Genomic DNA, 16,118 nt, shown 5'->3' with positions numbered 1-16,118 from the left:
ACAATTTAAAACACATTCCAGATGTCTTCCTTTTGTATGCTTTAGTCAATATTGCCCCCAAGGATGAAGAATAGTAGTACAATTTACAAAGACTATTTTTAGTCATGTTAAAATCAGTTTGGCTGGCCCTGTCTCATGCAAGTCCACATCCTGTTCCGTTTATTGCTGGTCCAATGGCGAGTCTAGAATTCGTTGAGGCTGGAGTTTTGCATTAAAATTATTTTATTGTCTCTCCTGTTTTCTCACCGTCTGGGTTATGACTCGGCGAGTAGAAGCAAGTACCCTCAGCAATGAGATGTAACCCGGAGTCACTTATTCAGTGAACCCCATCTCGTCATCATGAGAAGGGACGTGCTATTTAACTTAGAGGAATCTCATTCAGACCTTTTCTAAATAAGAGTGTTTGTTACCCCCAGTTCAAAAATATTGATACATATACTGATACAAAAGATACCTATGTTTAGGTTTGTTATTTTACAAAATGCCATCATTTTGTAACCTAATATTGAACTCGGGCTTTATTGTAAAGTCTGCATGGATCGAGCAGCTCGGTCAATGGCGGGATCTTCTGTGATCAATAGCACATGAGAAGGAGAAGGGGGGGGGAAGCAGAAGTATTACGAAGAAGGAGGTTTATAGTCATGAGGGGGTTGTGGGCAGAACAAAAGAGTCATGTGTTTGAAGACAAGGGGAGGAGAAGGTTAGATAGGCAAGGCCCACAGTGAGGCAGGTAGGGGGTGGGCGGAGATGAGGAGACATGATAGGAGCGGTGGGGGGGTACACATGACAAAGAGAGGATGCACAGCTGACCAGAGAATGTGAGATTCAAAAAACAGTTACGGGGGAACCTATTGCAGATGCAATGTCAATCCTAATTACTAATTCATTAACCTGCTGCTCTCCCCTCCCCCTCCTGCAGACGTACACAGACGCACTCACTGCTCCCGCATCTGTGTCCCTGGAGAGGCGCAGGGATGGATGGAGAAATAAAGAGGTGCGTCTGCTGCTAAGTGACATCTGCTGGACCATGACGGCGGAAACATTTGGGGGACACTGGAAGTCCCTGATGTGACAACGGAATGGAAGGAGGCAGGGCGGACTTATTGCTGGGCGATGGAAAAGATAACAGCTTGGTTGGGTTAGGTGGTCCCCCGTGATGATGCATACAGAAGTGTGTTGTTGTGGGTAAGGTTTGCAAGGGTGTGCCTGTCCTCTGACTAATGACAAATCAATAGGCCAATGTTGATGAGCTCAAGGAATAACATTATGAAAATACACTCAGTGGCCACGACATTAGGTGTTTTGAAAAATAGTGTGCAAGAGAAGGGGAAAATTATACTGCTCAGTTATTGCAACGCAAAAAGCCCCATTAAAAATTAATAACTCTGGTAGTGTCAACACAAATTACAATCAATTCTCTTTTGTCTTTCAGTCTGTCTGTATTGACATTTCTCTTTTTCTACATTTTATATTTGCTATGGCCCAAAATATTTCTTACTCTGAGTTCTACACCAGAAACCCCACAATCAATAATAATGTGACGTGTTTTTTTTAATTTTATTTCATTTTAGATTTTGCATTGTATTAAAAATAAAACAATACAATGAATACAATACAATAAAACAATGTTGGGTAATTTAACAACAGTTTTGAGTTTTGCTAAAAAAAATATTAATAATAACCATTTCCTTCCCATTTTCAGCAAAGCTGTGCTAAATAATATTCCCATAAATGTTAGTAATTTACATTTTAAATTTGTTCCAATTGTGATTACAATTCTACCACCCAAAGACACACACTGTGTTTGATCAGGGGTGGTGGTCCTTAGTCAGACCAAGAATCCTCTTTGGAAAGAAAATAATCTTCCAGAGCAGTAAACCACCAAACAGGCCAGTACAGTACAGTGGTCAGAACAGGGTCACTCTTTGGTGACATGTATATGACAGCCCGCTTGGTGTTTGATGAATTCAGTGTAGCATAGTACCAGCCCAGATGAAAACCTGCACCAAATAACTCTTGATTGATCATTCATCAAAATGAATTCCAAATACTGCACATGATGGGTGTTGTCAATCGGGTACACAACAAAAAAGGGAGGATACTGATTAAATTGGAACAAGTGAGAGGAGAATCCTGCAAACGAGCATCGATCCAAAGAGCTTAACTCTTATAAGCCGGCTGCCGCAACAGGGCAAACGACAGGGAGCTGTTTGAGGCATGTACAGTGCACATATGCACATGTGGTGCGGCCATATCAGCATTACAATGACCTCATTGTAGGGCTTTTCAAAAGAAAGATTCCTCAGCTTCATTCGTTTTTTTGACATTATTATTCAGACTCACCCATCAGCCTACCGTGTGCGTGTGTCATGATGTCCACAGGCATGACAAAATGTGACACACTGGCCCAGATAAAGTGGGTCTTGAAGAGGTTTCCATCACTTTCACCTGTGACCACTGGTTCGCCACATGGAGCCTAAGTGGGAGCCTTCAGCTCATGAAAAATGCCCGTGTTTGTTTTCCGGAGTGTAGATGTGCCTGCATTTGTGACAAGCATGTGACAGGCTGCCAACATTATGACAGTGTCTGCCATGTGTGTTTGAGACTCATTCTGTGTATTGTGGTCGGCGTGCCAACTATGAGTTTGCCCGTCGGCCAGGTCAACAGACTGCCACGTTGCTATAGCAACAGCAACGCACTCAGTCCCTTTACAAGCCAAGCTGTAAATATGAAATTAAGAAATTAATTCACTTGCTTTTCAAAAGGACAAAATAGTCAGAGCTGACACACCAATGGTGTCAGGCGCCTTCAGCTTTTTCCCTCCATGAGCTGACTTGAGCCATTTGAAATGTGATTTTCTGCCCACTTTTTTTTTTCTGATGCGGATTGTATCCGATTTGCAGAAATCCCAGACTCCTGACAGTGCATCATTTAATAGAGCAGGAAATAGAATGCATACCTCCCTGCTGGTTTTCTTTCCAAAGAATAAGCCAACACACTCACTACTGTTTTGACTGCACTCAACACTTTCGGGGGGAACCTCAGCTGGTGTTCAGATGTAGCACTTTCTACAATTGTTTTTCCACTGTTGATCCAGCTGTATGAAAGGCGGCCATTTTTAGCCCACAGCTTGGATAAGCCTCGTACCCCGGCACAAAAGAACCTGACAAAAACATGAATAGATGGCAACTTTACAAACAATTCTCCTCTGAGGGAAAAAAAACAAGTAATTCAGCAGAAGCTTGAGTCATGCATCCTGCTTTAGATGAAATTATTGTTGGTCTGCACTCCATCAAGTAACCATTATTTAACATAACAGGACATGACTTTCCGTTATTATCCACAGAGGTCCATAAATACAATTACTGAAAAATGCTTTATTTGTTCTACCACATAAACTTGTGAAAGAACAATAAAAATTCCAACATTAGTTGATTTTGGAGAATGGTGCTCCAGCTTGCCCTTTAAAATGACTTGGAGAGAAAAATACTGTGATACTTTGTGGTCTGGCAAACCACAAACATCATGTAGCAATGTCCATCATTTCCCACCAAAAAATGTGGATACAGTTGTAGATTCTTTACATTTAGCTTAGTAAAATCAGCATCCATCCATGGATTTTATTTTCTACCACTTCACTATGCGCAGATTGAGCCAAGCAGTCACATCTGCACGTTCGATTGTTACGTTACATAAGAGCTGCATGAAAAATTGTGCCTCTCTTCATCATTCAGATCTATAGGAGACAAAGGAAATAATTTAGTGAGACACTATAGTGAACAATGAGATGACTGTTTCATTTATTATAGTTGGTGTGGAAAAATGTAGTCACAGTCATAGGCTAGAGTTCATGATCATCTGCTTAATTTTCTGCTGTCCCGTCAACATGTTCTCTTATGTTTATTTTCCAAGTGTCCTTGAACATTACAATCTTAAATCACTCTAACGGTGACTTCATCTTGATATTTTCCTGATGACTTAGCCGTCTCACTTCTTATATTGTTTTTCATTGCAGGGACACCAAGTGTTGAAAGAAAGAAGTACAATGGAGACAATCACATGCTTGTATTACATGTTCCATGTGCTGCAGGCAGTTAAAAGAAGAGAAGAAAATGAAAAAAAAAACTACTTACTACTTGCCTTAATGTGAATCTGCCAACCCAGAGCTGGGTCTATATCTTACAAAATAAATGCTTCCGAAAGATGTAACCTAAGTGAACTTTTTCAAATTCTTGTCTTTAGTTTTTGCTTTGATTTTGCTTTCTTCATGCAGGAATCAGCGCAGAGTAAAGAGAAGGAAAAAAATGTTCACAACTGATCTCCTGTTTCTATTCACCCTATTACGCATATTTTGGTTCAAGAGTGTGGAAAATGTTGCTGAGTATTCTTCGGGACGGCCTCTGGAATTGGAGAGCAGGCAAGGATAAAGTTATTAAGCAGCACGTGAGAGGCCCAGTTCACAATTCTGCTTGCCAAACCACAATCCTGACTAGCGCAATAAAATAACAATATATTCAATCACAACTCCAAGGTGTAAAACAGGGATTTCCAAACCCGGTCCTCAAGGGCCTCTGTCTTGCGTGTTTTATGTGTCTTTCTTGTCCAACACATCTGATTCAAATAATCAGGATTGTTATCAGTTTTTTTCAGAGCTTGCTGGTGGACCGGAGCTGGACATGCCAGACATGCCTAGTGTAAATTGTCACAACAACAGCGAAAATGACTATGCTGTTTATTAAAATGAGTGCTAAATGTTTGTTTGTTTGTTTGTTTGTTTGTTTGTTTGTTTGTTTGTTTTTTGTTTGTTTGTTATCATATTTCTTGAAATCAGGACTTTCAATAAAGTTATTTGATGAGGTTGGGCATTGAGAGACTATAAATAACATGAACGTTATTGTATAATTCTCTAGCTCGCAACATGACGTTACTAAACTGGAAACACGACACATATAAATATTAACCTGGCAATGACTGAAAACCTTCCCATTTAATATATAATGCTGATATATAATCAATTTTAGGTCGTGTAAAAGTTGTGACCTGATTTTTTTTTTTGTTGAAAAAAACTACAGTGAGTGAGTTTTCCTTAGCAGTCTGGCTTTTCCCCCCTTTTCCAAAAAGGCATACTATAGGTGAGATCAGTCCATTAATTCTCTAAAGGGCCACTTACCCTTATTACGGTGGTGGGCATGCTGGCCCCTATTCCAGCTATCATTGCACAAGAGGCAAGGGACACCCTGAACTTGTTAATGAAGACTCTCCATATTTCTTAGAGGCGAATGTGAAAAGCTCTTTGTATAACAATATGAACGATCCTGGGTGCATACGTGTTACATTGTCCGCACTGTCCAGCAGAGGGCACTGTGTATACAGAAAATACTACTAAAACGTCCTCTGTGTTAAAATCCGAATGACGCTTGGTTTATAACTGCAGGGACTTTCTCAAGGTGTAAGGAAAAAAATGTAAATGTAGGTTGATGACGAACATATTGGTCAGTGTCAAATTATTTCATCAAAGTTCCAGTACAGCACTGTAAAAAAAGGCGTGGTCTTACATCTTCACCTGACTCATCTTTCCTTTCCCGTCCGTCTCTTGATATTTATAATGGTTCTAGTATTGTTTTCCTTCCTGGGTCAGACATTCACTTTAACTTTAAGGTAAATTATATTCTGCCTGTATATCCGTTGGAGGAAACAGCCTCAAAACAATCAAAGGGAAAATTAAAGAATAAGAAAAAGCTTTATTATTGCTATGTCTCAACCTTGACCTTTACCTCTGTCTCACCAGTGCCAAAACCTAGAGGGGAAAAACAAACAGGTGTCTGGTATCAGTCTGACTCTACTTTTGACAGAAAGCCATCTGTATTGACCACTGGTCGATGTGGTTTCATTTGACGTAATGCTGTGTAACTGTTTTTGTTGTGGTGTTTACCTGCAGGTTCTGAGTAAGTCATACACATTCCGGCCTAATGGGGTCATATAATAAAGAGGAAACATTAAGAGTACGACAATAATATATCGGCCACATCACTGAGTGCACGTGTACCTAATACGGTGTAAAAAAATAAATATGGTGTATGCCTTTGTAAATGTAATGACTATCAGTTTTGATGGACTATGCTATTTATTTAGGAATTATTAAAAACAACAAGTAAAACACAACAACAAAGCATTATTATTTATTATATATTATTATTATTATTTTATTTATTATTTATTCTTTATTAAAGGCAGTGCTGGCAAACAAACATATAGCAAACAATCATAGATGTGATGTAATAACGAGAACTTCTGTACAATTTAGCAATATTACACGTGAGGGAATGATGCGCTGACCAACATTTTTTAAACTGTTTCAGTTACTGGTTCTATTATTATTTTCCAAAGTAAAAGCTTAGCAGATTGGGAATGTCTTATTTTGAATAAACACGAAAGACAATCATCAAGAACAGAAATCAGAAAATAATTATTGTTGAGGGGCTGATATCAGATAATTTGGACTCTTTCAAGTTAAACAATGAAACCTTTTCACTCGATTGTTCAACTCGTTAAAAGAATTTAGACAATTAATTGATTGATTCTGACACGTCTATACTCTAATGTAGCTAAATAAGGTAACCAAAATGTCAGTGAGATGCAGTCCAGATGCTCTTTGTCTTTGTCTTCGTCTTTGTCTTTGTCTGTCTTTGTCTTTGTCAGGCCTAGGTGTCAAACTCAAGGCCCGGGGGCTAGATCTAGCTCGCCATATCATCCGATGCAACCCACGAAAGCAAATAAAGCATGTCAACATTCATGATGCTTGCTAGACTATGTCCCAAAATTTCAAATTGTCAAACTGAGTTACACGTCAATTTGTTGTCTACTGTATATGTAATATGATGAGGTGATTAAACATTTAGATGGTTTCACAGTCTTAATGGCCCCCTGAGGGAACCTAACTACAGTGTGGCCCGTGACAAAAATGCGTTTGACACCCCTGTTGCAGGGGCTTGTGCTCTGCCCCTAGTTGTCATGGTAACAAAATCCATACTCACCATTGGCCCAGCAGTATCGGACGGATTTCGGAAAGATAAGACATGGGGTATGTAAAGTGGCCGAAAATTGTTGCTCCTTGGAGACAGACCAAACTAAACATCTATGGATTCTTGAACTGGACTTGTGTTTCTAATAGAGTGCCAGATGAGTGGAACTGACCAAAATGAGTCAAGAGTGTGTGTATAAAGCGTCTAGTCAACAGGATTTTTTTACGTATTGTGGCATTGTGAGGTGAGCGCTGGCTTAATAAATGTGCCCGCAGCCCGTCATCAGCTTAGCTTAAGTGTGCGCATTCCTTCCTGCACATGTGGTGTTTTGATTACTGCTTTCACACAAAGCCAGCGGGGACTTCCTGCAGGAAGAAAACAACGGAAGGAGACGGAAGATCAACAACCGAATTGCTGGTAAACAGATAAAATCATGAGGAAGAACGACTTCCTGTTTGTGGTGTCCACATTATGTAACCATATAAAAGAGCTTATTCTGTATTTTTTTTTAATAATAGAGTGCAGCAGATTATTATTTAAGAAACCTTTGTAATGATACTAAGCTGTAGTGGACAATATTTTTATTTGTATGACTATGATTCATTTGATGCAGGCGATTAGGAAAGAGGAGGGAAAGGATGAATGTTTTACTGTCGGTCCGTCCCACTCATGTTGGGTACAAATGCAGCAGAGGAGAGCTGCGACCGCATTCCACCGCTCTGACGACTGACCTCACACACAGAGTGCTCCATGCGCCCACGTCACGCAGTCATCATACCACTCTAGCCGTAGCTCAGACCAGTAGAAGGGGATGCTGGCGGCTGGCAGCCACTGAGTAAGTCCACTCTCATTATCTCTCTGCCCTTCCGTCTTTGTTGGCATTCAACAACCCGTCTCAGTTCATTTATCTCCCACTGTGAAAACAGCCGCTGTGTTCTCACATGGGGGGAATTTTAAAACTCTTCTTTCAGTATGCTTTGCACACCTTGCTCCTCTTTCGCTCTCTCTCTCTCACTTTCTTTTCTTTGCATGTGAGCCAAGGCACAAAGTCTGAGCCTATTTGCATGTTGGAACGCTGCCAGAGGGGCAAGCTTTGTCGTTACATGGGAACAACGAAGTTAGGCCTGTGCGTGTTGATCTTCTAATTTGGGGCTCCTTGCAACTATGTTGACTGCGCATCATTTATTATAGCAGCAGGTAGAAGACTGCTACCTATCTTGCAGACATGATACATTTGTAGATACAGTATCTTCAATGCATGACATCAGACACGCTCCTTCAATAAATAATAATGACTTTTTATTCCTTGGCTTTCAACTTTGCATGGGGCGCTGGTTTTTGGTTTCATCATCCAGTCTGTGTATTTAAACGTTTCCCGAAGTTTTTTGTGTTACATCTTTTATACTATAAGATATCAAACTATCAATATTGTCTCTGAACATGTTAGCATTAACTTTAGACTTCCTATTTCATGATGTTAAAGTGGATGCCCGCTGAAAGCTTAAGCTTAATGCTTCAAACCAAATCTGGCTCACACGTGGCCACAGCTGAAGCTCAATTCTTTCAACATTTTTAACTCCTTCCGCGTGCTATTGGCTGAGCCTTATCAGAGAGCGCAAACACTATTGGTCACTCTTTTTGAATTTGTGTTTACACACAATTTGAAGGAGGAGGAAGAAGGTTGTGTTTTCCCGAACGTGCTTGTTGAGGACTTCCCACGTTAATAACTAACTGGGCTGTGAGTCATGTGGGTTGGTAAGCTATTAGAATTGAAAATGTTTGTATTCATGACTATATGCCTGAGTCAGAATTCAGATTGTTTTCCTCACAGTATTTGAAAGCATATTTATTGAAATCATCTTTCTCTCGCATTTCTTTTCAAATCGCAGCACCTGCCTTCAATATACAGTTGGTCCAGACATACTGCAGTGTCATCTCAAGGGAGTCCAACATTTTCCCACTGTTCTCAGAAGGAAGACTAGCCAAAGGCGAGCAGGGCTTTACCTGATCCTTGACTCATTCACAGAGCAGGAAACTTGAGCCTACGCACAAAAAAAGGGAGCCATCATAAGCCGCCACTGAAACAAGAACCTCTGGACAGAGCGTCCAGAGGTCCACGCTGACGGCTGCTTGCGGTGCTTGAAGAAGAGCATCAGGATGCTGGCTAAAATCCTGGAGGAGATGTGGGTAGAGCCTGAGGTGTTGGAGGCCCTGAGCGAAGAGCAGAAGAGGATTCTCTTTCTCAAGATGAGAGAGGAACAGGTACGCCGTTGGAAGGAGAGGGAGGGCAGAGAGGAAGAAAGTAGCAACAGCGGCAGCAGACCAAAGAAAGGTAACTTGAGTGCTTGAGTCTGACTTAGAAATGGCCTTTGGTACAAGTAACACCTAACAGGTTATTTTATGTTACTTACGAAGTTCCTTAAATGTTTCATTGGCTACTTATGCACACAAGGAAGCAATGATTTCATTAATCAACTTGAATACACGTGAGCATTGAAAAACACACTCACAGGTGTGGAGGAACACAGTCTCGATTTACCAATCTGATTAAGTCGACACAAATAAATGAAGTCAGGCCTTTTGGGCTCAGACACCATCTTTAATAAACCTTTATTTAGTTGTGCCCTATGGGAGCTCGAGCCTCACCTGACTCCACCGGTCCAGCTCTGCAATAGGTGTGCATGTGAGTGCATGTGTGACTCTATCAGCATGAGTCCAATCGGTTTACTGGCTTGCAGCGGAATAAGATTGACTAACCCCTGTGGTTTTTCAGCCGCATATTGAATGACAGTCTTTGTTTACCCAATCTCTGCTATGTCACCTGAGAGGCAACCAAGTCGGTTTGTGTCACACAACAAGAATCTTTTGTTGCTTGTGTTGTGCATGGCAAATACCAAACACATAAATACATTAATTTTGTAGTTTTTAGATGTAACTATAGTATGTAGAGAAAGAAAAAGATAGATTTAAAGCTAGATATACCTTATATTTAAGTTGTATTTAGTAATAATAATAATAATAGTAATAATAATAATAATATTCAAGATTACCTCTACTGTCACATGTCCAATTAATTATATGTAAAACTAAATTTGGGCTTCACACACCATGACTGGTTGTACCAACTCTCACATGGACTTGCGTGATAGTAAATAAAAGGTGTCCTTGATTAATGTACAAAGAACTGTGTGACCTTTGTTTTTCACACTCATTTATACTGAAGGTGACCATTTTAATTAATCGAACCTGCTTTTAAAAAAAACACGTAATACTTTGTATTCTCATGCTGGAAAATAATACTCTTCCTCTATTTTTTTTAAATAATGAGTTCAGAAAAAGGATTGAAATTCAAAGATTTCAAAAATTGAAAAGGCTAAGACTAAAGTCACATTTGTGTCAAATGGCTATCTTCTGGCTGAAAATGGCACACGCAGTAGATAGCATAAATGATATAATAAAAATAAATGATGTTATATTTATTCATATTATAAACATTTTGAAAATGAACCATATTCTTGATAATCTTGAAGAAACGCAAACTGTTCTAAAACCTCACGATGACTTCTAAAATAATCCTTTTTATCAACTTAAAAGTCAGAACATTGGATATGCCTGAGCAAACAAATGCAAAAAACAAATGCTATCAAAATTCCATTGCTCTCAACACAATATCTCACAGTTATTTGGAATTACAACCATTTCCAGTTTGTATAGAATAATCAAATGAACTTTTATTAAACACCGAAATAATCAGCAAGCAAGGACAGACCGTCGGAGTAATAAACTTGTAGCACAGCACCATCTTCTGGCGATAAGCCTTTATAACAATCAGCGAGGCTACATGCTGAAATTGATTTTCTCTTGATTTTTTTTCTTTTTTTTGTGCCGTTTGCAGCCACCAGCAAGCACGTGAGTTGGCTCCTCGGTCGTGATGGGGATGTGTGCGTTCGTGTGATAGGAGAAGTGGATGAGTTCAGGTCTTCCAAACTTCTCCAGAACCTTCTGAGTAACAGGTAACAGTAACAATAATAAACATTGTAATAAATGAATATTTCTGACAATGTCTCAAGAAAGCTCAGTCATCTTAAACATTAGTAGAAATTACATATAAACAGTATTTGAAAAACTCATCCCTCACATTTTTGGAAATATCTAATTATATCTTTAGATAGATAGATAGATCTTTATTGTCATTGTCACACATGTACAACGAAATTTAAAAAAGTGCCAACCGATCAGTCCAAAAAGAGAAAAGGCATTTTGCTACAATGGTATTTGGTGTAACAGTACCCAAATTTACTGTCGTCTAAAAATAACTCAAGACACAGACATGAACGTCGCTAACAACATAAATGAGGAGACCTCCATGACGACATCACTGAGTACTTCACTTTTGTGAGATACTGAAAGAACTTCTGCTTGCTGTCATGTTGACTCTTGATCCTCGGTCAGCACATGACAACATGCCACATAGATTTCTGCCCCCCTCCAACCCGGCACGTGACCTCATGACATTGCATTGTCTTTGATGAAATGAGAACAGGAACTCGCTGTCCACTCGTTCCTTTTTGGATCATTCAAGTTCTTTGCTGATTGAGAAATTGGGAGAGTGATTCAAAGGCTGGTGTGAGTGTCCGCTGACTGTTTTCTGATGGTGCTTGTCCTGCAGGCTCCATCATGATAATATGAACGGCATCCAGACAGCAGACATGCTGGCAGGAAAAATGTCCCGGCAGCTTGGATTTAAAGAAGAAAGCCAGCTCATTCTAACTGATGACACCGCTGTGAGTTAATGTGTTTGCGTTGGCTGTTTAAGTTAGGATAACATGATAACCGCGCACTGATTGTAACCTCATGCTCTATTTGTGCAACAGAATGACCCGGACTCGCCAAACATCCAATTGTCTGAGGACGAAATGGATTCTAACAGCACAGATGACGACCTGGAGAACCCCAGCGAAGGCAGTGACAGTGAGTCAGGCGGCAGTTTGGACAACCTCAGCCACTGGGCTCCTCCAAACAGGCCCCATCTTAGTAGCCATGGCAACAAACCAGCCCAGCTGTTAGACGCAGAGAGGGTCAGCCCACAGGCCAGAGGTGAGGAAACGAGAGAGGCTTGATGGTGAAAGCAAATTACCAACTTTCACTTCTGTTACTGTCATAAAATACGAATTGATTAAAAGTAGTGGACAAATCCAACAAAAACGCCTTGCTAGTTTAGTAAGCCGACTGTGCAGATCAATAATATCTGGTGAAATGCGTCATTTTACTTGGCTCTGAACTGGCCTTGCATATCTAGAAAAAAGTCTTTTTTTTAATTTTATGGATAGGAGCCACTCCCAACGTCTCCTCAGGCAATTAACAGCTACAAAATCTCAAATATTGGAGCGATTTTTAAAATATTTTCGGAGTATGAGTTGTTTTTGTACATTACGTCATGTTTTTGTTCCTCAATGAGGACACTAGTGAGTTAGAATCAAATTCAACAGGAGTGAATATTTGCAACATTAATATTAAGGTATTCTATTGAATATATCATTTGCAAATCATTTCTTCACCTGTTTTACACAACATCCAAACTTCCTTGCGATTGTACAATTACAATATTTCCTTGTTTTATGTTCCCATACCTCACCTGGATGATTCCAAGTTTAATACTCTGGTCATCAATAGCTGTCATTCTGACCTTTTTGAATTAATTCCGTTTATACTTTCCTTCTCAGATGGCGTGAGCATTCAAGACAGTAAGTCTGAATATGGAGGCAGAGTGGCCCAGCTCAGGAAAGCCTTTGGTTCTGATCCTTCTCACAACTTCAGCAAGCCCCCTTTACCTGCCAAACCTGCTCATCTACTGTCCAGAGGCACGTCGTCGATCCCTTAACATGCCGGCTTTGAGACAATGCTGTGACCCCAAAGAGACTGATGGACTGAATCGTGTTACGAGTACTATGAGGGAGTCGCTCCAGACACAAGACATTTGTGGTCCAGGCTCAAGGCCATCTGAAGGCGAAACAGGACTTTGTCACTTTATTGACACTTTATGTTTTGCATTGCTTCCAGAAAATGTATGTTGCGTGACACAAAAAGAAAAAATGAGAGAACATTTTCGCATTACTTCATAATATACGGTGCACAAACTGGACAAAACATTAGGTGCACCATATTCAAGGGATGTCCCCAACATTTTGGCAACATTATTTAGCTAAACACCCAGTTTAGGAATGCATCAGTATACACCTGACCACATTACACATGAACATTTGTCTGATTGGGTCTATCGTGAGCATTGTAAATTTCACTGAGACAGTATTGCTGTATGGAAATCTAATGAGGACAAATATGTACATGAAACATCCAGTGCACAAGTTGGATCTTTCATTAATACTCAACCAACATGCCGTCACAGTACAAGTGTGTTGAAACTTCACAACGGTTTCATTTGTTGTCAAGTATACTGGTGAACATAGCCAGTGGTCTAATAATATCAAATATTTACAGACCAAACTTTACTGTGTCCCTTTAGGGGGGAATCCAGAAAACGCAAAACCCACATCAAAACAAAAGTTGCATTGCCATTGAGTTACGTGGAAAAAGACATATTGTGTTGTATTCAGTGTTGCATTCTCATGTGTTGGAAATTGTATCCACTAGTCCCATATTTTCGTTCTGATAGGGTTAGACAAGGAGGTTGTTGATAGTGGCCGGCTCGCACAATGATTATCTATTCAGCAAGAAAACAGCCCACCAGAGATCAAACAGAGAGCACATAAAGCTGATTAGCATGTGGTTAAGACGCAGAGACAGAGGGCGAGACGCTCGGGGAGACGGAGCAAATGCGAGTTGGGTCACGGGGAAGCAACACGTCACGGCCGACTCATTAAAGCTCCTCACAGCATTCCCTCACCACCTCCACACCCTCAGCCTCAGGATTTGCCGTCCTAGTGTGTGTGTGTGTGTGTGTGTGTGTGTGTGTGTGTGTGTGTGTGTGTGTGTGTGTGTGTGTGTGTGTGTGTGTGTGTGTGTGTGTGTGTGTGCGTTCCTGTGCACCCGCCCCATATCTCGGATCATGTGACTAGACACACGCACGCAGTGTGAAAAGGCCCACTATATTTAGCAGGGCAGTGTAGGGTTTCCCAGCCAGCCAGCCAGGCAGGCATTGTGGAGAGGGCGGTCAACTTTGCCGCACAAGAAAGTGCACATCATATCAAGTGTGAGAGGCAAGAGTGTGCAGGTGCTTCTTTTATGCCTCTCTGGCCCAGAGGGAGAAATCGGGACACTTCTTGTGTTGTGACAAAGCACCTGTCAAAGATCACATGCTGTACACCTGAGACCGTTTACTTCCACATTGAAGTCATTGTGGAGAAACGGGAGATCAAACTGGGAAGCTGCAGCTCACTTGGACATAGAGAGCACCTTCTTTCTCACAGATGTTTAATATGCACTAATCTGCCAATGCAGGTAATACTAAAATAGTAAATTCATACATATAGTGGAACATCCTACAGTGGACATTTTTGTTGTACAGAGCACCTTGACTCAGGAGTGCTTTGAGTTATGCCACCATGCGAGTAAAGTGGGGGAAAAGTTGCTGATGCACTTTCAGCCGTTTAATGAGGGGTGCAAGCAGTCAAACGCAAAATGTGTGCATGCCATGGGAGAGCTACAGTAGGACAGAACTTGTTATAGCCAAACTCAACCCAAGATATCAAAACTTCCCGTTGTAACGCGGATACTATCTTTATTGGATACCGCTTGTGTTTCTACGATGTATATATTTATTCGAAAAATACTACGCTTACTCATCTACGGTGGCCGCCATAATAACATTGTGTGACGTCAATCAGGCCTTTCTTTCCACATAATTTACGACAAAACCAGACAGAGTTAGCATTCAGCATTGATAAGCTATAGAGCTGTCTGATTCGGCTTATCTAGCAAGCTAATGGCAGACATGCTGACTCACAACAGCCGGTCCCATCGGTCGGCGGCCGCTAGCTGCTAGCCGCCTTGGCCAACTGTCTGCAGTGTAATAGGTGAAACTTAATCTTCACACACAAACATGCAGTTGCTACCCATCCATCTTGAATAAATAACACTTCAATATTAATACATAAATAATAAATAAAACGTGTGGCTTTTTTGGTAATTACAAACTTTATTGACCTGTCTACTGCCAAACTATGATAATCGTGACATGAATTTGCTCATTTTTGGTATTTGAAAATCTCACAAAATGTCTAATCCAATCTATTCAAATGTTATTACAGGATAGCAAAACTAGAAACAGGTTACATGTTCAGACTCGTGGGGGCATATAGAGTATACTATTGCAGTGTTTTAATTGATTCTTATGTGACGAAATCCACATTCACCGTTGTTTCAGTGTCTGGAGTGGTGTGGGCGGTGTTTCACTTGCTTGACACCTGACTCCCTCATTAAATATGAAGAATTTGATAGAGAGAAATTGTATTGCGTGATATAATTCTTGATCACTGAGGAACAATGTTTTTTTAATGATGATGATGATGATGATGATCATGAACTTCTGAAACGAGAGAATCAAAACTTTAACATAACTACGGTAGACAACAATGAAAGAAAATGGAAGAAGCCCGACGTTGATCATAAATATGACTACATTGAGAGAAAATATATTTTTAAAAATGTAATGAAAATTAACCAATATAAATAAACTCTTTGGTTTTGAATTGCGGTTGAACATTCTTTTTTTTTTTTTTAACAAACCAATGAAAGAGGCCTGGACAAAAATTATGGTACCCTTAATCTTTTGAAGAAATCATTGCCACTAAAAAAAGTATTTTTAACTTTTGGTGAGAATTATGCATGGCCCAGCAGGTATTTTGATCCACTCTTCTGCTCCAGTTATCTCAATGTTGAAGAATCAATTTAAAAGAATCTTGGAGAATGTCCTCTGAGTACCATCATTGAGTACAGCCTATTTCATTTGGTTTTTTGTTTTTGTTGTTTTAATGTATATATGTTAAACCACAATTCAAAAGCAATGTCTGATGTTCATTGAATGTTGTTATTATATTCATGTTCATTGACATATATGACTTTTCATCATTTAAAATG

The 16,118-nt window shown here is 40.1% G+C and overlaps 1 protein-coding gene across 2 annotated transcripts; it reads left to right on the top strand.

The window, feature by feature from the left end:
- Positions 1-7,688: 7,688 nt before the first annotated feature.
- LOC133157379 (SH2 domain-containing protein 4A-like) lies at positions 7,689-15,730 on the top strand. 2 transcript variants are annotated; one of them, XM_061283883.1, is made up of 7 exons: positions 7,689-7,857; positions 8,690-8,777; positions 8,912-9,354; positions 10,918-11,035; positions 11,692-11,806; positions 11,897-12,119; positions 12,746-15,730. In XM_061283883.1, exons 3-7 carry the CDS (start codon positions 9,180-9,182, stop codon positions 12,901-12,903), a joined length of 789 nt encoding a protein of 262 aa, XP_061139867.1. In that variant the 5' UTR covers positions 7,689-7,857; positions 8,690-8,777; positions 8,912-9,179; the 3' UTR covers positions 12,904-15,730. The 2 variants fall into 2 exon arrangements, with proteins under 2 accessions (XP_061139867.1, XP_061139859.1); XM_061283875.1 differs by lacking the exon at positions 8,690-8,777.
- The last annotated feature ends 388 nt before the right edge of the window (positions 15,731-16,118 follow it).

Source organism: Syngnathus typhle, linkage group LG1 (assembly GCF_033458585.1).
Source record: "Syngnathus typhle isolate RoL2023-S1 ecotype Sweden linkage group LG1, RoL_Styp_1.0, whole genome shotgun sequence".
Taxonomy (NCBI): Eukaryota; Metazoa; Chordata; class Actinopteri; order Syngnathiformes; family Syngnathidae; genus Syngnathus; species Syngnathus typhle.
This window is presented reverse-complemented; position numbering and strand designations above follow the sequence as displayed.

What these genes read in the sequence shown, in the direction of transcription:
- LOC133157379 (XM_061283875.1), top strand. Translation starts at nt 9,180, where the DNA reads ATGCTGGCTAAAATCCTGGAGGAGATGTGGGTAGAGCCTGAGGTGTTG. An exon ending in CAGAACCTTCTGAGTAACAG is followed by an intron (nt 11,036 to 11,691) that starts GTAACAGTAACA and finishes CTTGTCCTGCAG; the next exon opens with GCTCCATCATGATAATATGA. An exon ending in GGTCAGCCCACAGGCCAGAG is followed by an intron (nt 12,120 to 12,745) that starts GTGAGGAAACGA and finishes TTTCCTTCTCAG; the next exon opens with ATGGCGTGAGCATTCAAGAC.